The 25545-nt window shown below is 40.8% G+C and overlaps 1 protein-coding gene across 4 annotated transcripts in view; it reads right to left on the reverse strand.

Moving 5' to 3' along the window:
* PLCB4 (phospholipase C beta 4) overlaps window positions 1–25545 on the reverse strand; it is a 306829-nt gene that overhangs the window by 29350 nt on the left and 251934 nt on the right. For all 4 annotated transcript variants that reach the window (XM_066595660.1, XM_066595661.1, XM_066595658.1 and 1 more), the window contains 6 exons: window positions 24049–24137; window positions 23150–23300; window positions 23017–23066; window positions 21465–21530; window positions 7667–7782; window positions 3508–3583 (listed from right to left, as the gene is read on the reverse strand). In XM_066595660.1, the coding sequence (XP_066451757.1) occupies window positions 3508–3583; window positions 7667–7782; window positions 21465–21530; window positions 23017–23066; window positions 23150–23300; window positions 24049–24137 (548 nt within the window). The remainder of the gene's footprint in view (window positions 1–3507; window positions 3584–7666; window positions 7783–21464; window positions 21531–23016; window positions 23067–23149; window positions 23301–24048; window positions 24138–25545) is intronic.

Consider the following 25545-nt stretch of genomic DNA (forward strand, 5'->3'; position numbering starts at 1 on the left):
TTTTTATGCGCTCGTCCGATAAATTAGAGAACAGAAATCGCAGATCGCACCTATCTGCGATCTGCGATTCCTGTTCTCTTCTCTATATGCGCTCAATGGGGCCGGCGGCAGCAGCACCGACCCCATTGAGAACATATAGAAGACAAATCATTCTTCTCTGCCACAGCTGGAACAGCTGTGGCAGAGAAGAACGATGTTTGCCCATTGAATTTAATGGAGCGGCAATACAGCCGCTCCATTGAAAGCAATGGGCTGCCGGCGTGCGCGGGGTTGTCGGGAAGGGGTTAAATATATAACCCCTTCCCTGCAATGCATCCTGAAAAGTGAAAAAATAAAAAAAAAGGATGTACTCACCTGCTCCCGGCAGCCTGAGAACCCCTGAGATTCATGAATGGGTGTGACTGAGACTTGCCTCTGATTGGCTCAGCGCTGAGCCAATAAGGGGCAAGCCTGAGTCACACCCCCTTCACACCCACTGCAGGACGGCCGCGGGGATCTCAGGCTGCCAGGAGCAGGTAAGTACATACATTTTTTTTATTTTTTCACTTTTCAGGATGCATTGCAGGGAAGGGGTTATATATTTAACCCCTTCCCGACAATTCATCCCACACTCGCCCGCAGCGCTTGCATTCAATGGAGCCGGCTGTATTGCCGACTCCATTGAATGCAATGCGCTGGACAGCTCCGGCCCGTTTCTAATGAAACGCGGCTAGGAACAGATTTTCGGGCGATTTTTCGGGCGATTTTTCGGCGCCGGTCACGCGATTTGCGCATGCGCATCCGTCATGCGATGCGCAAATCGCGTGAAAAAACGCCCGTGTGACTAAGGCCTTAAGAACATTATTTCTGCCTGTTAATATTTGAGCTTTACACAAGATTGGCAGAATTCTTGTCAACTAATTGTTCCATAATGATTGACTTTTTGCTTTCTAATGCCCAAGCAGGCTAATCGAAAAGGTTAAAGGGAACCTGTCAAGTCCCTACAACACCATAAACTAAGTTATGGTTCTGTTAGGACATGACAGGGAGCCAGGTGAGGCATTTTTTATACTCACCCACTTCCGCAATCCAGCGGTGAAGTTGGTATGGAGCACTAAAATCTGACTCTTCTCAGGTTCTCGTGCAGGCGCTCTCCCATACAAGTCTATGTTAGTTGATAACTACCTAAAATGCATGGCCAGCTTTAGAAAGTTTTAGCCATATATAAGTCAATTTATCCTAAAAACTTCACACGTATTATAGCTAAGGCTAGTTTTTCACTGGTGTGGTAATTCGATATTTTCCTTCTAGGTAGGGAAACTGTCATTCTGATTTTATTATTTACATGGGAATTCATTTTGTCCCAAAAAGTGTGAAAAAGGGCATCAGTTTTTGTCCATTCTTAGGCCTCATTCACGCAAACCTCTAATTTGTATGATAAAGTTCCCACAGAAATCTGACATGCTCCATTGGATGCCATGTTACACAGATATTCTCCAGAAACACTGCTACCATGAGAGGACATCTCTGTAATAAGTAATGTGTGGAGCACCATTGGGCAGCACACAGAGTGTATACTGCTCCAGAGAATTGAGCACAGGGACTCCATGCGCTTCCTTTCACCCTCCGTATAGACGGTTGGAATGAGAACTAAATGGCAGACATCTTTTTAGTCTGACAAGAGACTGCTGCAGGCAGTAAACACATTAGTGATGCAATTAATGATAAAACTGATACTAAATTCAATATAAAAGTATAGATGGAAATATAAGTGGATCAGTTTAAGGTCAGCATAGTAGAGGGACACATGCCCTGCGCTAAAAAACAGTGTGAATTTACTTAATACAGCGGAGTCTTGGTAATAAAAGTATTATATTCACAAGGGAAGCATGCCTATTCCTATAGCTGGCGCTGCAGAGGTATTGTTCCATCTCCCTTATTTGCATATTACCCAGAAGAGCATGAATGGCCTTATAAGTATTCTCCCTCACTCACCTTCTAGGTGCTCTCCCTAAGGAGAAAAGATAGTGTTTCTGACCCATGCATACATAAGTACACAGCAGCCATCATTCACTGGTTAAAGGGTGGGAGAGGCGGGAAGAGCACTCCCGCCTTCATGAATATCGTGAATACATAACTATGACCCTACTGTATTCTTTGTTAGGCTCTATCAGCCAAGTGCTATTTTTTGTATGGTAAGAGTGCAAAAAAGGTGTTCCATAATATGTAGCCCTTAAACAGAAAAGCATGGTACGGTAGAGGCGTATATAGAACTACTAGATTGTGGCGCAACCTTTCAAAACAACTTATTGAAAAACCAGTTAGGTAGAAGAGAATTTTTTTAATGGACGAAATTAAAAGCCAGACAAATCTTTTTAATAAGTTTTTTTTGGAGGGTTGCGCCACAATCTAGTAGTTCTATCAGTTTCATTCCCTGTCCATACAAGCAGAACTCTGGGTGGCGGCACCTCCGCATGAATCTCTGGATATAGATCCACATTGAGACCCTACTTGGGACTCCTACGACCATATCTAGTCTACATATCCCACCACGGTGTTGCTGCACCTCCTTGTTTACTCGACTCAGCATAGTATAGTGACAGGCCAGCTTTAAACAGGAATTAAATATGGAAAAAGGGACATTTTCTATGTATTCAAAAGCTACTGCAAAGGATGAGAGAAATGTAGTGCCTTGCAAAAAATTTTAAAAAAATTTGTCCTCAATTTCTAAAGCAAAAAACAAAAGTGATTTGATGACAAAAAGTTATATTAACACAGCCTAAAAAAAAGGGAAATATTTTTACACATTTTTCCAAGCGGAGATCATTTCAAATGAAACAAAAAAAACATAAAAGTTACCTAAAATAGTAACTCTTCCACAGACAAAAATATACGTGCAGAAGCAGACCGATCACAAGCTTAATCAATCACCATACAGAACAATAGATGGAAACTGGCACCAACACGTAAAGAAGAACAGAACACCACGAACCATCAAATTGTTGAAAGCTTTTAATGAATGCCGTATAAATCAAGCACTAGAAATCGATGAGAGAAAAAGCCACACGCCGCAGTTTTCAATATAACCTATATGGGCTTCAAGTCTGTTTTAGATATACATGTATGTATTTGTCTCATTTCACTCCTTCTACTTCTGTTAGCGTGGTATTTACATACAACTCTCCCAAAAATTGTACCGAATTTTTGTATTTTCCCAATTTTTGTCCTCTTGGGTTTCTTTTTTACGATATTGAAAACTGCTTTGTGGCTCAGCTGTACAGTGATAAAAGTGAAAAAGAAAGAAAAAAGAAAAAAAGAAGAAACGGAAAAAATAGTCTTCTTGAATACAGTTATGGATGCATACGCAAGTTAACCCTTTCGCCTCGTTGCGTGATGGAGTTTGATTTTGAAGAGAATTTTAGTGCAACAAGTGCAGTTAGTTGTGGTCAGTTTATGTTAATAACGAGTGATCAGCGTGCGAAGAGTCCGAATGAGAAGCTACGTGAATGATGGTTGACATTTTCTTACCTTGGATTTATGATCTGAAGTTAAAACCTGAATTTTATTTTCTGTTTCTTTCTTCATTTCAACACAGTTATTTCCTCTAAACAGTAAAATATTTGCCATAGTTAGACTTTTTTTTATAGCACATAACCCAGTTAGAAATGTTTTCTTTAGACCTTTCCATATCTCATATGACTAATTATACAGGATTGATTTAGATTTAATATATAACATTTTTGAGTTAATTTGATAATTATTTCTGTTGTCTTTCACAATAAAATCGGAATCGCAATTTACGCTTTAAAGGGAATTCTTTCTGTGGCTAGAAAAGTGCCCCTCAAACAACAACGCTCCCTAAAAGACCTGTTTTAATAGCTGCATTCACTAAAGTCTCCAATCTTCTGAAGGGCGAGAGATGTGGTGCAAAATGTAACCAAGTGCTATATGTAAATGATGTTCTTCATCTCTCACTGAGTTTTCTTCAGATAGACCAAGACAAGTCATTTGATACTGTAAAAAGTTTGGAAACCACTTCTTGCAAGTACTTATGAGCGAACTTTGTAAAAGTTTGGCTGCTTTGCCAAATTTTGGCTAAAAGTTAGGCTCAGTACAAATTGTTTAAAACTGAAGCCGAACTTCACAAATACCACTAAAAAAGAAAAAGAATTATTGTGGGATGGGCTGTGATGAACCACCTGAGGTTTGGGTTCACACCCATCTTTTAGCAAAGTTCGACCCAAAGCAGGGTTTGACTGTTTCGGTTCGCTTAACACTACTTGCAAGTAATAATGAGTATGGTAGGCACCTACACAAAAGCAGACTCACTTATATTGTATTATTTTATTTAGTTTTTACTATTTTATATGGGGTATTAATGAAAAAACAGAAGCACTGTGCTTTCTCCAGTACTTTCACCATCTGATTAGACAAAGGTGGGCATTTGGTTTTCACTATGGGATTCTGCCCATGGATTGTATGCCTTAAAGTATGCCGTAAAGTATGCCTTAAAAGGTATTATATAATGTAGAATGCATTGCAAGTGCTCTTTAAAAAACGTCTTGTTGCTGCATAGCATGAGCTCATTTTGTCAGGCTACCATAGATTTCATCTTACAGCCATTATCAGAACCAAATGCTTGAGACGTATGGGCTCTAATATGACCGAGTTCATGTTAAAAATGCTACACCTTGAACCGTTCCATTCCCCATAGCTCTATAGAGCTGTACTAAAGGCGGCCATACACATCAGATAAAAATAAGTTGCTGGTTGAGCATTATACCTAAGCAGCCAAGCACATTTTAGTCTACATTGTCCATTCCAGTTATTCGAACTGGCCATACATGTTCAATGATACCAGGCGAAGGATGAACGCACTTTCGCTGAATGAATGATTTTTCATTGTAGGAATGTCTCTCTTGGAAAGATCGTTCATGGACAATAAGACAAAAATTTTAAATATGGACAACTTTTTTCCCCCCAGAGGATGATAATCTTTCAACATTCAATTAAAACAATTGTTTATACATTTTTCCCGATGAACAATCGTTTTGGTTGAAACTGTCCATTTTGCTCAACTTTAGACTTATGTGTATGGCCACCTTTAGAAGTGATCTTGAATAGAATTCAGTAGAATGATGTGGGGGTTCAGGTGTTTTCATTGTACAATCGTTGTTAGAGGTTTGACAAGCATTTGTTCGGATTGTTGCTATACGAAAAGTAGCAATTGATTAAATTAAAGGGGAATTCCCATTATACAAAATGATGGGATACAGCTACGATATGGCATCACTTTATGATATATGGGGGTCTGAACTCTAGGACCACCACTGATCCTGAGAATGAAGAGGCACTGATTTAGCGCTGCTTTCTCTTCTATGTTTTCACTGTACAGATGCATTTCTGGCCTTCTGGCCTTGCTGGGAACTGCAGATGAACCATAAACTAGGCCCATCAACTATCACTTGGTCTCCTTCATTCGCAGGATCACTGGCGCTCCCAACGGTCATCACTTTCTAAGGTGTGAACAGCCCTTTAATTTGATGGAAAACATATTGACCCTGAATCTAAGAGTTTCTCGTACAACGCAACGCTAATTTTACATACAGGTATGTTGATGTTTTTGTTATTCTCTCCATCAGTGTATTTCTGTCTATTATAATTACGTCTATAGTGTGCCTCAAAAGAAAAACTAGATTTTTGGCACTGGCAAGCAAATGGATGATAGTTCTAAATTTTTTCGTTGGTATTAGCCATCTAGAAACTGTAATATTGGGCATGTATTGGCCGTAAAACTTCATAGTCCACGGCTATCTTTTTGGTTGATTTAAAAAGTCTCCACTATACACAGCACACCTTCTACGGAAATCATCTACAAGATAACAGTTGGCCCCTCCAAGAATTAGCTAAGTGAAGAATAAAGTGCTTAAATTGTTTATTCTCTGCGTTGCATGTATCGTTTTAGAGTATCTCGTTAAATAGCAAAGCAACATAGTGAAGAATATTCCGTTGCAGAGGCAGTAACCATGGTTACTAAAAAAAAACAATATGAGCTGATGCTATACTCAGGTAGGATTGCTATTCACAATCTTCACATTGATGGTAGGGACTAGTGAGGACAATAAGGTTAGCAACCAAGGCATATAGAACGTACTGTATAAAGTAAGAGGAACAAAGAAGACACCTACAGAATCATACAAGAGTGGCGGGGCTGAATGTGTCTTTGATGGTAACTCTCTGCGGTACAGTACCTGAGCAGATTTACCAGCACTTCTATTAACTACAGGAACTGCCTACAAAGGTTTGTGTGTATAAAGGGAGATGTAAGAAACAGAAAGAGTTAGAAATCAGAGACAGAAGACGTGCTAAGTGTCCACCTGCATTGAATGGTAAAAGAGTCCATGCACACCCTGCTTGTGGGCACTGTGAAATAAGTGCATTGTTGGGAGGGACCTCTTTCAATAGAGCCTGCTATACCTGCACCGTTAGCACTTGGGGAACAACTGGGATGTAAGAGGTGCCCGAAACGGCTTCAAAATTAATTACTGTCACTGGGATTAGGAAATATTTTACATGATGGAAGAACTCGGTAGTTAAATGTCGATTTTTAAAAGTACTGCATCCACGTTATACGTTTTGTGTTTCATTGCCAATAGTTATCACTGCGGACATATAAGGCTGGGTTCACACGGGGCAGATTTGCCGCGGAAATTTGCCGCGGCAAATCCGCATGCAACTGCTAATCTTGGGATTAGCCAGCCATGTGGACGAGATTTCTCAGAAATCTCGTCCACACGGGACGGCAAATCCGCTGCGGCTAAGCCGGCAGAAGCTGCTGCTGCGGCGCGGATTTGCCAGCCGCAGCATGTTCATTTTTTTTCCCGCTGCGGCCGTGCTCTCCTCTATGGAAGCGCCAGCCACAGCGGAAGAGCGAGCATCCGGGCCTCTTCAAAGCCGCCGCGGGTTTTGCAGTGGCGGTTCTCCCGGCAAAAATCTCGCTGTTTTCCGCTGCAGCCAAACGGCAGTATTTCTGTCGGGAATCCACCCCGTGGGAACCCAGCCTCAACTGTTAGTTCCAAAAACTTTTTACATAGAGACATGGGCTGATGGCCAAGTGCCGAGACCCTCGCTGGACCAAAAGCAGCAGAAGTGCTCATCTGAGCGCTGTCATAGCTCGCTAGTCCCCCTCATAGACTTTCTATTGAGCCCGTCTTCAGCTATCGCCCAGTGACAGTTCTTGGATTAACGCTTCTGCTGCTTCTTGCTGGGTTCTTAACACTCGGGCTCCCGTTGATCAAGGCTTTTGACATGTCCTTGTGACAAGCTTTTGAAATTACGATTCTACTAAAAACAATTTATGATAATGTGCTTCTACTTCTACCAGCCTGCAGCTTTAATCTTACTAACTTGGTGAAATTAAGGTTACAGAGAAAAGAGTTAAAAGTTTGGCACATTTGGAATACTTAGTTAGATTTTTCATTAAACTCCCTAATTATTTTTGCTTTATTAGTTCTGTGTTTAGACATAAGTTATTTTAATAGATATACAGCATAATGTTGGTTACCTTTTTATATATTCCAGTTATATTACTACTGTTACCGTTAGCTAGTTAGGATCCTTTATATTGTATCTAGCTTGTATTTTTTGTGGTTATGGCTGTTTTTTTTAAGCTAATCTTTGGTCTTACCCTTTCTTCTTGATTGCTTTTTCTAAGTTCTTCTCAAGAGTCAACTTTTCCTTATCAAGTTGTGCCACTAATTTGTCAGCTTGTGTGCAGTGTACCTTCCGCACAGTGCTTTGCTCCTGGAAAACAGTAGCTTTATTTGATTAGACAATTAAGCAACACACTTGGATGTTCACTTGATGCATTGGAACATTCTGTATTCACTTGTATGCTGTGACCTATTCCAGTTGGACTGTGTCGGTACATGCCATCCTTACCAAGGTTACGTCATCAAAGCCACACACGTCATCCATTTTTGCCGAATGATTAACAAATAATGAAGCGATGTAACACAACGCATGCCACGATGAACATGCTTTTGCTGAAATATAAGCAAAGTGCTGAAAAATGGCAAAATGAGGTTCACATCCATTCTTGATGTTCTTCTCCAAGGGGTAATCTAGCCAAAAATTATCTTCTCGGAAGTTGTAGAGACTTGACAGAAAAATACACCAATGACATTTAATCCATCACTGAAGTCGTGCCAAAGGAGTTTGCCACGTTCATGGTTTTGAAAACTAGCAATGTTTAAGGCTCATAGACTTTGATCTTCTAACTTGAGTGGATATTCCCAGTAAGGACATTACATGAAACAGAGATGAATGGAGTGGCACCAATGCCTGCTTGATCATGGCTCTATTCTTTTGGGAGTGCATGCCACTCCTGTTCTCTTGATTATTGGGAGTCCCAATGGTCAGATTTGCACCATGCAGACACTTGGTAGTCCCTGCATTGTGGATACGGCATACATTTTAAATTTGGGACAAAACTTTTAAAAAAGGGGTTATCTAACCCCATACGTTTTTTTAAATTCAAACAGCTGATAATCATATTGAAAAAAACTAAATAAGTAACACATACCTTACCAATGCCCTGTCACTGCTATGCCAACGCTTCCCTAGCCCCCACCAATCACAGTTCACTCAACTACCAAATATTGGCCACATCGGTGACATCAGTGGTGTCTAAACATCACCACTAAAATGCAGCTGTAACGTGTTAACATGCCATGTCGTCGGTGGAGCCCCATAAACAGAAACTGGTAGGGGACCCGGAAAGCATCGGGATGTGAGTGGCAGGGAAGTGGTAAGGTAAGTATAAGTCCTTTATTCTTATACAATTATCAGCCTTTTTTTTGTTAGCTATGGGGTTGCATAACCCCCTTTAAAGCGACCCTCTGGACCCGGACAGACAAAGATGGCCAAACTGTTTCTCTGACTACCTGTTGTGCCTTAGTATTCATCATCAGTCTAAGATGCTACATGCCGCTTGGATTGGCCATTGCTGACCCCATGGCAGTCAGAGCAGGATGTGTCTTAGACTACTGACATATACCACTGCATACAGTGCATCACAGGTAGTCAGAGAAGCGGTTCGGCCCTCATTGTTTGTCCAGAGTCGGAGGGTCACTTTCAGTCCATGTGTGCAGCTCATCTCTATGGAAAGATGCATCTAAACAAACCTACACATCCATATGATTTATACTCCCAAGGAGAACTGCAAGTTATCAACCAGAGATTGCAACATTTATATACCAGTGAACTCGTTTAGGCGACTACAATACATGCATGATGCAATGTATTACAGACTAGAGATGAGCGAGCGTACTCGGTTCGGGTGTTTTTGCACTCAAGCACCGCCTTTTCCGAGTAACTGACTACTCGGACAAAAAGATTCGGGGTGGCGTGGTGGAGCGGGGGGTAGCAGTGGGGAACAGGGGGGAGCTCTCTCTCCCCCCCCCCCCCACTCCCCTCTGCAACCCCCGGCGCCCCCCGAATCTTTTTGTCCGAGTAGTCAGTTACTCTGAAAAAGCGGTGCTTGAATGCAAAAACACCCGAACCGAGTACGCTCGCTCATCTCTATTACAGACGTCTGGATCAGGTGCTCTTACAAAACATGTTGGAGAAGGGAAATGTCAAACGAGTTCATCTACTCTAACTGAGACATATACAGATGGGGCACATGCCAAAAAATGTTTGTCGTCCCAGATCAGTTTTTTTTTAACATACAAAATGTTCATTCGTTACTTTGTGCTATTTGTGCAGCCCATAGTCTTCTATTGAATACCGCACTATGCAGATAGCATATGAGTACTACGATAATAACATAGCGCACCGCACCAGTCAAAGAAAAAAGTTAACACATCTGTAGATCCAAACAGTTTGAGAATTTTCAAATGTTCTTGACAAAAACCATTTGTGTTGTCCATTGCATAACCTATGCCGAAACATTTAAGCTCCATTCAGATCTTGCTTCAGAGTGTCCATTTAAAATCCCAAAAACTGCATCAATGGACGGGCCTGAATGGAACCTATACCGGCCATAATAGAAAACTGCTGAAACGGAGATTACTAGATCTCCACTCTGGTAGGTTTCTATTCATTTCTGGTATTTTATGCTGGAAAGAAAAGCCCAGTCCATCTGGCTATGCGCACTCATCACCGATGGTCTGCTGCTAATAGATCAATTGGAATGAGCATGCACCGGCAGAATGTATATCGCTCACTTGGCATGCATTTACACTATATTGGGTAGTTCTGACCGTTCGTTGGAATATAACCAGCCTCTAGTCAACTCTTCTACCGTTGCTTTGAAATAGTTATCACTTATTGTTCGCTTGCTGCATGCATTTACATCTCATAATTATCAAGGAAATTACTCGATTTCATGATTATTGGCAAGATAATCGTGCCGCGTAAAAGGGGCCGTAAGAAAGAAAATCTTAACACTGGTTTGGCTGACAAATATCTCCCTTGGCCTCCCCATAAATGGGTGTGCATGTTTATTTCAGTGAAATTAATAAGCCTCTGCCCAACACCTCTGGCAGAGCCTTACCTCCCAAACAACAATGAATTAGTCATGCTGAAATCCAACATACCCAATTCTTCTTTCATCTGTCATCTGAAAGCCCACATTCACATTACATCACATCAGATTCTTCTGAAACAGACAACTTAGATCTATTGTGTATGGCACAAAGTGATCACCCTGGGAGCCAGTCATCAGGGCGGTTTCAGGAAAATGTCACCCGTATAAAGCGATGAAATGAAGCCTTTGATTTCAACAGATTCAGGAATCTCTTTAAAATCTCCTTTGAGGCCTTTTTACATGCAATAATTATCGTTCACAATTCGTTCAAACAGCCGAAAGTGAGCGATAATCGTTACATGTAAGCGAGGGCAGTCATGCACTATTCATTCAATTTTCGCTCAGCGCTGGTTTTTAGCTGACATAAAATCCATCGGCAGGCCGCTCAGAATTCGTTCCATTTGAATGTAGTTCATGAAGTCTTTTTAGTGGCTTAATGATGGTTTTGTTTGCCTTGCATACACAATGAGTGCAGTGTTTACACATTTCAGGAGAGGACAATGTACTCATTCTGTATGCAAGGCAGAAAACAATGCAATCTGCAGGCCAGATAATCCCTCACACAAACATACACCCAGTTGCTACTGAGTTTACTTTAGCTAATGAGGGAAAATGCAGATCATTAGGTGCACGTAATTTTATTCAAAAATGTCAGTCCGCAGTTTATTCAGTTGTTTAAGCGATCTCTCTCATATCTATCTATCTCATATCGATCTATCTATCTATCTAATATCTATCTATCCATCTATCTCCTATCTATCTATCCATCTATCTCATATCTATCTATCTATCCATCTATCTCATATCTATCTATCCATCTATCTCCTATCTATCTATCCATCTATCTATCTCCTATCTATCTATCTATCTATCTATCTATCTATCTATCTATCTATCTATCTATCTATCTATCCCATATCTATCTATCCATCTATCTATCTCATGTCTCTTTATCCATCTATCTATCTAATATCCATCTATCTAATATCTATCTATCTAATGTCCATATATCTCATATCTATCTATCTATCTCTCCTATCTCATATCTATCCATCTATATCTATCAATCTATCTCATATCTCTTTATTTATCTATCTCATATTTCTTTATCTATCTATCTCATATTTCTTTATCTATCTATCTCATATTTCTTTATCTATCTATCTATCTATCCATCTATCTATCTCATGTCTCTTTATCCATCTATCTATCTAATATCCATCTATCTAATATCTATCTATCTAATATCCATATATCTCATATCTATCTAATCTATCTATCTATCCAACTATCTATCCATCTATCTGATATCTATCTATCCATCTATCTCATATCTATCTATCCATCTAGCCCATATCTATCTATCCATCTATCTATCTCATGTCTCTTTATCCATCTATCTATTCAATATCCATCTATCTAATATCTATCTATCTAATATCCATATATCTCATATCTATCTATCTATCTCTCTCTCCTATCTCATATCTATCGATCTATATTTATCTATCTATCTCATATCTCTTTATCTATCTATAGCTCTATCTATCTATCTATCCCATATCTATCTATCCATCTATCTATCTATCTCATGTCTCTTTATCCATCTATCTATCTAATATTCATCTATCTAATATCTATCTATCTAATATCCATATATCTCATATCTATCTATCTAATCTATCTATCTCATATCTATCTATCTATCCATCTATCTATCTATCTATCTTATGTCTCTTTATCCATCTATCTATCTAATATCCATCTATCTAATATCTATCTATCTAATATCCATATATCTCATATCTATCTATCTGTCTATCTATCTCTCATATCTATCTCTCTCTCCTATCTATCGATCTATATCTATCTATCTATCTCATATCTCTTTATCTATCTATCTCATATTTCTTTATCTATGTATCTCATATCTATCTATCTAATATCTATCTATCTAATATCCATATATCTCATATCTATCTATCTAATCTATCTATCTCATATCTATCTATCTATCCATCTATCTATCTATCTCATGTCTCTTTATCCATCTATCTATCTAATATCCATCTATCTAATATCTATCTATCTAATATCCATATATCTCATATCTATCTATCTGTCTATCTATCTCTCATATCTATCTCTCTCTCCTATCTATCGATCTATATCTATCTATCTATCTATCTCATATCTCTTTATCTATCTATCTCATATCTCTTTATCTATGTATCTCATATCTCTTTATCTATCTCTCTCATATCTATCTATCTAGCTCTATTCTATATCCTCCCGTTCATCTTGTACCTATCATCTTCTATCATTTCTATGTCATATCGTTCTACACCTACAGTATCTTTTGCTCATTGTTTCTTTTATTTCACTTCTGATTGTTAATCACTTCACATTGTGTCCTTTGAATAGTGGTATTCATGGCATAGTATGATGTTGCCCCTCTGTAGAAGACCTCCGCTCCTTGGCTGACAAAATCTTTAGTCAATTGCTCAGTTCGGAGAAGTGACAGAAGACGGCCACCTACTCCATACAGCGCGCCACACGTGCAGAGACCTGTGATCTGTACCGCTGCACTGTAACAATTCATGTCATTTCAATCATAATGGTAGTAATAGAAAAGACTTCTGCGGCTCCCAGATAAAAGCAATCTCATGGCCCTTATTAAGCTATAATGATTTCCACCCACAGCGGTGACTCATCAGCAAACTGTAGCCAGCACTTCTCCCAGAATGCACTTTATTCCTGGAGAATATTCCCATGTAACGCTGTGTTCAAAGACCGCAGCTAGATTGTAACCAGCAAATAAACATTTCAAGTGATTGGCTGCATTGGATGAAACAGCAATAAAGAGGTCTGACCGCAAATGAGCTACACCATGTACAAGCCATAAACTCTGACCACAAGTAACTCAATTTTCCACCCATTACATTTTCACAATTGCACCTTCTTCATGGTCTATAGAAATGCTATACACACACAAGAATACTATAAGTCAAAACCCAAATGACGTCTAGTAATTTAGTTCATGGCCGTAATATGAATGCATTTTAGGGCCGTACTATAGCCGTAACAACCAGACCACCCACCCCGCACATTTATTGATTTGGCCACTTAGATCAGCGTAGGGTTCTACAGTGATCTAGGTTCACTTCACTACAACCTAGTGGGGGTATCTTTATGATGTCCATAACAGCTAAGGTTCCTTGTACATGGGCCAAAAGGTATAACGAGCAACAATTGACAAAGCAGGTCAGTCCAATCAGAGGAATCAATCTGTGTTTGCTTACTACTGTTCACTGGTGGAGGCACTAACGATCATTACTACGATCATTCGTCCCCATACAGCTATTATTGGTCGGCTGCACATCCTTGTGTTACACGGGAAGACGTGCAACCAACGAGCAAGTGCATTAAAAACATGATCTTGGGCATTATTACACAGCCCGATGATTGGGTAAAGAAAGTTTGGCCCAACATTCTTGCCTGGTCGTCGGCCATGTAAAAAGGCCCTTAAGATACTTTCCTAGGAAAATGTTAATACCAGATGAGAAGTGGTACCCCATAACAAGTGTAGGGCAAGCATCTGCTTTGGTAAGTTCTCTGTCGTGCGATACATAGCAAACGTCCACTTGAACTTAACTCACTATGACCAGTGTGCCTGTCATTAATATTTGCAATATCTGTATTTTTTGCACCTTTGTAAGTATCTACCTTGCAAATGAGTGATGGAATAGTTCTCCATATAGCCACCTATTGGTATGGTAACAGCCTTGTGAGTCAATATCTGGCCTTTTAACAGGCCTTGCAATCTAACTAGGGATGTGATTCAAAGCAGTATATCCATGTACAGAAAGGCTGTTTCAGGGCTTTTGACTCTCATTAGTGGTTGGCTAGATGAGAGGCCACCATCAATCTGAGTCGGACCGGGAGTTTCTGGGGGAAAATTTCTCTTTCTGGTAAAGTTTTCCTCACATAGCCAAGCAGAATCCTTCTTCACACTGATGAAGGGCAAGAACCTGAAACAGCTATCTGTGTATACATGGGTATTCCGGTTTAACTTACATCCCTAACCATATTGCAAGGCATGTTAAAAAAGTCAAATATAGACTCATAGAGTAGCTGCCATTCCAATAGGTGGCGCTGTGGAGGATGATTCAATTGCTCATTTGCATATTTTTTTCCCAGGGAGCATTGCATGGACTATATAACGTTTCCTATACTATTTTGGTGCTTTCAACAAGGAGATACAATACCCTCCCCTCAGACTAACTATCTACCTAGAAGACATCAATAGGAAACCAGTTCTAGACTGCTACTGAATGAGCTAACCTTTTCACTACAATCCCTGTTCATCTGCCCTATTAGGGTGTAGGAAAATCACACAGGGAGGCTCCATTCTGGCAGATTTGACACATGGACAGACATTTATCTGATTGGATGCCATGTAATACTACTAGAGATGAGCGAGCGTACTCGCTAAAGCAAACTACTCGAGCGAGTAGTGCCTTATGTGAGTACCTGCCCGCTCGTCTCTAAAGATTGGGGTGCCGGCAGGAAAGAGGGGTGAGTTGTGGGAGTGAGCAGGGGGGAGTGGGGGGGAGAGAGTGAGAGAGAGCTCAGCCCCCTGTTCCTCCCCGCTCTCCACCACCACTTCCCGCCCCCCGCCGGCACCCCAATCTTTAGAGACAAGCGGGCAGGTACTCGCATAAGGCGCTACTCGCTCGAGTAGTTTGCCTTAGCAAGTACGCTCGCTCATCTCTAAATACTACGTTTCCCCAGCAGCCGGTAACAAGTAGCTGTATAAATGCCACCATTAACTACAGTCACAGTAGTCCTTCCAGTATTAAATGAATAAGGATAAATGAACTATCAAATTCTGCATTATAACATTATGTCCACGGAAGCCACAAAACATATAAGTAATTAACGCACTTTATGGATAGAGTGTCTCCTACACTAGTGTCGGTAGTTAAAATATGTACATACCCCCTGCCAAAGTCCCGCAGAGTCCTATGCTATAATACAGGAGTTATACTTCAAGAAAACAAAAAATGTTAACAAAACTACAATGCAATGTATGGAATACTTTACACAAAATGCCACATACTGGCTATAATGGAAACATAAAAGAATGACATGTATACTTTATCGTTTACCTCTGATACTTACTTTACCGCTTACTGCAGTTGGATACAATGCATTGAAATTAATGTAAAATGATAAAAAATGGTTTCATATTGTAGACACTGATTACAGTCAAATCAGCTGAAAAATGTCAGATTCAGGATGAAAACATGATGATGCTACAACCGCCGAACCCAATATATGGATGAATGCCAAGCCAAGTGTTTATGTCTGTATGCACTTCTCATAGTATGGATGGAATCAGAAAGACATGAGCAACATAAGTAGAGGGATGCGCATGCAGCGCCGAGGACGATAGCAGCATCACAGCGTACAATTCTACTAAAGCAGAAATGGGAAAAATGGCATAAATGTAGCTTGCTGTTGACGTCATGCAGTCTGGCGTTTTCCATCAAGTATGGAGGCGAAAGTGAAGATGATGGCGGCTACTGGAAGTGCAACATTTGGTTCCTTTGAATAGATGTGGATTCACCATAGATTAGTTCTAGTTACATGTATAGTTTATGTGTTCAACTACCGGAAGAGAAACAATATATTCCACCTCCATAAGATAAGGCACACTGAGATAGATACACATGTGCTATTCTATCTATATAGGTACAAGTACACAGATCAATACATTTGACTATATCTCATTCCCTGGATTAAGGAAAAGATATTCTTGCTGCCAACTGCAAGGACTGAGGATACACATACACACTAGACTGAGCATACACATACACACTAGACTGAGGATACACATACACACTAGACTGAGGATACACATACACACTAGACTGAGGATACACATACACACTAGACTAAGGATACACATACACACTAGACTGAGGATACACATACACACTAGACTAAGGATACACATACACACTAGACTGAGGATACACATACACACTAGACTGAGGATACACATACACACTAGACTGAGGATACACATACACACTAGACTGAGGATACACATACACACTAGACTGAGGATACACATACACACTAGACTGAGGATACACATACACACTAGACTGAGGATACACATACACACTAGACTAAGGATACACATACACACTAGACTAAGGATACACATACACACTAGACTAAGGATACACATACACACTAGACTGAGGCTACACATACACACTAGACTAAGGATACACATACACACTAGACTGAGGATACACATACACACTAGACTGAGGATACACATACACACTAGACTGAGGATACACATACACACTAGACTGAGGATACACATACACACTAGACTGAGGATACACATACACACTAGACTGAGGATACACATACACACTAGACTGAGGATACACATACACACTAGACTGAGGATACACATACACACTAGACTAAGGATACACATACACACTAGACAGAGGATACACATACACACTAGACTGAGGATACACATACACACTAGACTAAGGATACACGTACACACTAGACTAAGGATACACATACACACTAGACTAAGGATACACATACACACTAGACTAAGGATACACATACACACTAGACTGAGGATACACATACACACTAGACTGAGGATACACGTACGCACTAGACTAAGGATACATGTACACACTAGACTAAGGATACACATACACACTAGACTAAGGATACAGATACACACAAGACTAAGGATACACGTACACACTAGACTAAGGATACACGTACACACTAGACTGAGGATACACATACGCACTAGACTAAGGATACACATACACACTAGACTAAGGATACACATACACACTAGACTAAGGATACACATACACACTAGACTAAGGATACACATACACACTAGACTAAGGATACACATACACACTAGACTAAGGATACACATACACACTAGACTAAGGATACACATACACACTAGACTAAGGATACACATACACACTAGACTAAGGATACACATACACACTAGACTAAGGATACACATACACACTAGACTAAGGATACACATACACACTAGACTAAGGATACACATACACACTAGACTAAGGATACACATACACACTAGACTGAGGCTACACGTACACACTAGACTAAGGATACACGTACACACTAGACTGAGGATACACATACGCACTAGACTAAGGATACACATACGCACTAGACTAAGGATACACATACACACTAGACTAAGGATACACATACACACTAGACTAAGGATACACATACACACTAGACTAAGGATACACATACACACTAGACTAAGGATACACATACACACTAGACTAAGGATACACATACACACTAGACTAAGGATACACATACACACTAGACTAAGGATACACATACACACTAGACTGAGGATACACATACACACTAGACTAAGGATACACATACACACTAGACTAAGGATACACGTACGCACTAGACTAAGGATACACATACACACTAGACTGAGGATACACATACACACTAGACTGAGGATACACATACACACTAGACTGAGGATACACATACACACTAGACTAAGGATACACATACACACTAGACTGAGGATACACATACACACTAGACTGAGGATACACGTACGCACTAGACTAAGGATACACGTACACACTAGACTAAGGATACACATACACACTAGACTAAGGATACAGATACACACAAGACTAAGGATACACGTACACACTAGACTAAGGATACACGTACACACTAGACTGAGGATACACATACGCACTAGACTAAGGATACACATACGCACTAGACTAAGGATACACATACGCACTAGACTAAGGATACACATACACACTAGACTAAGGATACACATACACACTAGACTAAGGATACACATACACACTAGACTGAGGATACACATACACACTAGACTAAGGATACACATACACACTAGACTAAGGATACACATACACACTAGACTAAGGATACACATACACACTAGACTAAGGATACACATACACACTAGACTAAGGATACACATACACACTAGACTGAGGCTACACATACACACTAGACTAAGGATACACATACACACTAGACTAAGGATACACATACACACTAGACTAAGGATACACATACACACTAGACTGAGGCTACACATACACACTAGACTAAGGATACACATACACACTAGACTAAGGATACACATACACACTAGGCTAAGGATACACATACACACTAGACTAAGGATACACATACACACTAGACTAAGGATACACATACACACTAGACTAAGGATACACATACACACTAGACTGAGGATACACATATACACTAGACTGAGGCTACACATACACACTAGACTGAGGATACACATACACACTAGACTAAGGATACACATACACACTAGACTAAGGATACACATACACACTAGACTAAGGATACACATACACACTAGACTGAGGCTACACATACACACTAGACTAAGGATACACATACACACTAGACTAAGGATACACATACACACTAGACTAAGGATACACATACACACTAGACTGAGGCTACACATACACACTAGACTGAGGCTACACATACACACTAGACTGAGGCTACACATACACACTAGACTAAGGATACACATACACACTAGACAGAGGATACACATACACACTAGACTGAGGATACACATACACACTAGACTAAGGATACACGTACACACTAGACTAAGGATACACATACACACTAGACTAAGGATACACATACACACTAGACTAAGGATACAGATACACACAAGACTAAGGATACACGTACACACTAGACTAAGGATACACGTACACACTAGACTGAGGATACACATACGCACTAGACTAAGGATACACATACGCACTAGACTAAGGATACACATACGCACTAGACTAAGGATACACATACACACTAGACTAAGGATACACATACACACTAGACTAAGGATACACATACACACTAGACTGAGGATACACATACACACTAGACTAAGGATACACATACACACTAGACTAAGGATACACATACACACTAGACTAAGGATACACATACACACTAGACTAAGGATACACATACACACTAGACTAAGGATACACATACACACTAGACTGAGGCTACACATACACACTAGACTAAGGATACACATACACACTAGACTAAGGATACACATACACACTAGACTAAGGATACACATACACACTAGACTGAGGATACACATACACACTAGACTGAGGATACACATACACACTAGACTAAGGATACACATACACACTAGACTAAGGATACACATACACACTAGACTAAGGATACACATACACACTAGACTGAGGCTACACATACACACTAGACTAAGGATACACATACACACTAGACTAAGGATACACATACACACTAGACTAAGGATACACATACACACTAGACTGAGGCTACACATACACACTAGACTGAGGCTACACATACACACTAGACTAAGGATACACATACACACTAGACTAAGGATACACATACACACTAGACTAAGGATACACGTACAGACTAGACTAAGGATACACGTACACACTAGACTAAGGATACACGTACAGACTAGACTAAGGATACACATACACACTAGACTTAAGTTGATGAAAATTTCAATCATAATGATCGTTCTTTGGGTGAAATTTAAAGGAAGTCTGTCACCGATTTGTTGGGCTATAAGCTGAATGTATTATATATACAGTGTGTGATGCTAAGTCGAATCCATAGTTCCCTTTTTTTCTTTTCAGCGTGGCTGCACTGTCCAGATATGGGTGGTCCACCGCTGCTTGCCCCCCGGGCTTTCCCTCTTTTCAGTGCCCCTTTCCATCCCTAGTGATGTCTCTAGTTCAACCCGCTAGAGATGTCATGTGTTCTTTCATCACCACCACTGATAACTTCATGTAATGTGATGATTGAATCAAGGATGGCAAGGAGCATTTTTTCAAATCCTGGGAAGGAAGACAACCTGGACTGCAGGCAGCGATGGACCGCCTATCGGATGGTCAACGACTAATTTGCATATGGCGCTGGTTAAACCTAAAGACTAATATCTGGACAGTGGAGGCACCATAAAAAGAAATAAGGTATCTATGGTATCTATCCACATAGCAATGCACATTATATAGTATATTCGGTTTACAGCCCAAAAAATAGATGACACACTTTTATTTAGGTGTAAGCCATTGTTTCAACTGACCAAAGGGTCGGCCATGTTTGACATTTTAGTTTGATAGTCGGAAGAAAGATTTTTCATTGAAAGATATGAACTCTTGTTGAAAGAATACTCCCAGAAACATCTTTCATTGGTCATCCAGTGCCAATGAACATGTATGGCCAGTTTGAATAATTGTGGTGGTCAATATGGATTAATATACATATCTGTAAAGTGAATGTTCACCAGATGATCGTTCCTTCAATGGTTGGTCCACTAGCAGCCTACCTCTATCTAATGTATAACAGTCTGGATAACTATATATATATATATATATATATATATATATACATATATATATATGAAGTTTGTTTCCTATTGCTTCTATAGCAGTGCTGTACAGTGATTATCACCATTCACATCAGTCTCTGTCCCCAATGGAGCTCACAATGTAAGTTCCCTATCTCAGACACACAAACTAGGGATGTAAGATAATAAAAATAAAATCAGAGGAAGGAACCTTACACACACACAAGGAGAACATAAAAGCTTCTAGCAGATGTACTCTCTGGTTCAAGTCTAGTACCTCAGTGCAGGATGTAGGACTCTGTCCGTCTTATCTAGACCACTTACTTTGTCGTGTTTCTTCTTCATAGAGTTCACCTCCTTTTGTTGCTTCTTTAGCTGTTTGATGTATGCCTAAAACCAACCCCAACAAATATTTATAGAAGGCATCCTAATACCAATCATGGGAGGACAACAACACGTAGAATGCGACAGAGTAGAACATGCGGGACACAGGACCAGGCTGCGGTATATGGCGATTTACTCCTCTTATGTGTCAGTTTTATTTGGTGCTTTGTACCCAATGCTAGGCTTAACGTTTCAGGAGATCCCCCTGTTGACCCATTATTTTAACATAGGTGTCCTGCTAGAAGCAGATTTTAAGGATTTAGGGTACGACTACACGGGGCAGAAATGCTGTGGATTTTCAGCGCCGAATTTCATTTACAGTGCTCTGATTTAACCCTTTCCAATCCAATTTGTATCCTGGTTTTCCTAGGGGGCTTACTCTTTTTCTGCCATTATACAATGGCGCTATATGCTGGCTAGAGCCAGTACTGCATGAGGTGACACGTTGCATAGGCTCCGACAGCAGAGGGGCTGGCAATATACAGTAAGAGAACCCCGACGGATATCTTCCAACATCGGAGCTGTACAGCCTTAAATCATAATGTCTTCAGAGGTCAGACAGTGGATTGGAAAGGGTTAAATGGCTATTTGATTCAGACTGTAGTATTTCCTGTCCTGTAGACAGCACAGGACTATAATAGCCTGTGAAGCTACAAACATGAGCTCTTTTTCATATGGACTGATGGTCTATGTGAAAAAAAAATGGCTGCATGGCCTGCTCTTACCTGTATTACGGACGAGAGTAGGACATGCAATGTACACCGACTCCGCAAAGATGGTTGACGTGAGCTGTCCTATGCGAGTTTCCCCCAGCTCCTCGGGCACAGCTCTCATATGGCCACCTGAATTCGGTCTAAGAACGGCCTCACGTGGGTGTGAGCGCATCTACTCTTGCTATCGTGAGGCGTATACACACTATGCAGGGCGCACGATCATGGGCCATTGCGCCTGTATCAGCACATGTTACTGTACATTATTGCAATGCCAGGACCACTCACATCAGCGCGGTCTTGGCAGCGCCATGTTTGAGTAGGCACACCAACCTACTTAGTAGATGGGCCATCTGACTCGCTAAGTGAGCAGCTGACTTGTAGGTGGGTCAGCTGACCTAGGAGGCCCAAATGTTTTAGTTTAAGCCCTAGAAATCATGCAGTTCACTGCGCAATTTTGTGGAAGACGGGGACCTTCTGTGTGCAATTGCACAGAAAAATAGAGTATGTTACGTTTTTTTCCTCGCGCTTGAAATGCACGGGTGAAAAACACATGTTAAGGAACCCACTGAAGTCAATGTGTTCTATTTGCTGCGCATTGTGGGCGCAGATTATCGGCCACAAATGCACTCGTGTGAGGCCGCCCTAGGAGATTAGTGTGTTAGGTCAGAAATTTACTGCGTATGATGCTATGTTCAGATGCTGGAAGATGAATAGGAGTCCAGCTGGGCTAGGGTGCATTCACACGGGGAACAAGGAGAAGCCGTCATCTGCTAACTTACCTTCATCTGTTTCAGATCTTCCACTTTCACTTGTGGAATTAGATCTATAGCTGAAAAAGCAAATACAATAATATGATTATGTGGTGCTTCAGAAGGTCGGCCCGCCAACACATAGAACGAGTGGAGCCCGTACCTTTCTTAGCTTCATTCGCTGCCCCTGAGGTGGATGCGGCAGACGGCCTGAGCTCCGAACTGGTTTGAGGAGTCACATTGGCTTTGGCATTATTGGTTTTCCCTTTTTTATCGTTCTTTGTGTTGTCATTTGGCACATCAGCAATATCACTCTGAAGTAATAAGAATCACTTAGTACCATCACAGAAAACACACATGCTGCAGAACTATCAAATGCTAATCTGCTCAATGCAAGTCCAGGCTGGCCGGTAAGAAGTAGAAGCAACTTCGATGGTTATAAACCAGCAGCGTACCTTCCATTCTGTAGACCATGGCCATGGATATTACTAATACACTAAGGCTGGTTTCACACTAGAATTACATTACATTGAAGGGGTCTGATGATGACACAGAGGGAGCCCTTCACATGTCACGGTCTACATAGGTGTTAACATCAGGGGCCGCTGTCCTTATGCTGTTACAGCGGGAATCCAACTATCAGTCACTGCCAGATGGCATGGGATCTCTTCTGATCTCGCGCTATCCACATGATGTAAGGTTATGTCATGTTGCGTTAAGTACCCCGCTACCATGACGTAACCTTACTTCATTGGTGTTAAGGGGTTAAAATCAGTTTTTTTAAAGCCAGACAACCACTTTAAGAAGGTGGGGGTTACATCAGGGTCTTGTTTTACTTGAATAATACAATAGAATTGTAAAAAAAGAAAAATTACAACCAATTTAATATATTTTTCGCCTAGGAAATACCTAAAGCTGTCCGATACTGGTCACAGACAATAGACCGCTGGCAGACCCTGCAGAATATAGCAGAATCTATGTGTTTGGCTTTACCAGGATGTTCCCACATTTCGATTCAGTCTGATTTCTGGTCGTGCCATGATATAACGAACGCGTACTTACCGTTTCAATACCCATCGCCCTCATCTGGTCTGCTCTTTTCTCAGTAATAGAGAGAAACTTCTTAGGATCTGATAAAGCGTCGACAATATCTAAAAACAAAGAGACAGCAAACAATGTGATAGTAAAGGCCCCCTACATACAATGAACGTGCCTATTTAGTTGGGACGGGTCTATCGTACATGTTTGGGGGTCTCCCAATCCTCTCCTAACAGATAATGTTGGGCAAAAGAAGGGTTGGGCCCATTTAATTGTTCTCCCTGAAGATAAGCCACTGACAGAGCTGTCTGCAGCGTCTTCCCCTCTGTACATTGGCCGAGGGTTCATGTGTATGGGAGAGTCGGTAGTAATGTTTAGGCCTCTTTCACACAAGCGTTGCGCCACTTGGGATCCCTACTGATCAGCTGATTATATGCTGATTGTCATTGGTGACCTATCCTAAGGAGAAGTCACCGATCATTTTGCTCTTGGAAAGCCCATTTAAAGGGGTTGTCCCAAGATAAACTTAGAATAGACGATAAAAGTCTAATCGGTGAGGGTTTCAGCATTGGGTCAGATATCCTTATCTTCTCACCACTGCAGGCTCGCTGTACCTACCCGCAATGACGTCAGACTGAATGCAAAGGCATGCATGCATTGCGCCACACCATTCATTTCCGTATGGATGATGGAACTAGCCAAATACATGTGCTTGTGTATCTCCATCAGTCCCAGTGAATCTAAATGGAGTAGCATTGAGTATGCGCAACTGCCTCTTGATTAAATCCCCTCACTGCATGGGATGCAGGAAACAGGACCCTGTTCTCGGGATCGGTGGGGATCTCAGTGGTAAAAACCACACCGAACAAACTTTTATTATCTATACTGTGGATAGGTGATAAGAGTCTATCTTGGGAATACCCCTTTACAGTTACAAATATTTCAAAGACTCCCAACCTTCCCGAGAATGGTATGACCAAGGAAAAACTTCCAGAGAAGGGGGATCCTGTGAACATAAAGATCTTGCTGACAAAAGGGGTCAGAGGAGGACATCAAGAATTGCTCTGACAAACAGGGGGTGCACTGTCAAGCAACGACAGTGCTCCAACTAATATATCTGAATGCTGCACATGTTGTTCCTTAGCACAGATTGGCTATAACAGCAGATGACGGGTCCAAATACCAGTGCAGTCACGAAAAGGCAAAAGAGGGCAAAAATTCTATCAACAAGCAGTGGAAAAAGATCATCTGCTCAGATGAATCCAGATTTGCATCATACTGATGGGAGGGTCAGAACTAGGCTCAAGCAGTGTGAATCGATGTCAGTACCCCTATATCATTTACGACAACAGCCAGACGCTCTCCTGTCCACATGGACTAATAGTCCTGCAAACCAATTTCAAAGCCTAATGGAATGATGACCTGCTGCAATTCTGAAGGCAGAAGGAGGTCCGACACGCTACTAGATGGGTGTCTCTAATGAAGTGGCTAGTTAGTGTATGTCACTCAATAAGCCCATCA

The sequence above is a fragment of the Eleutherodactylus coqui genome, chromosome 3 (genome assembly GCF_035609145.1).
Source record: "Eleutherodactylus coqui strain aEleCoq1 chromosome 3, aEleCoq1.hap1, whole genome shotgun sequence".
Taxonomy (NCBI): Eukaryota; Metazoa; Chordata; class Amphibia; order Anura; family Eleutherodactylidae; genus Eleutherodactylus; species Eleutherodactylus coqui.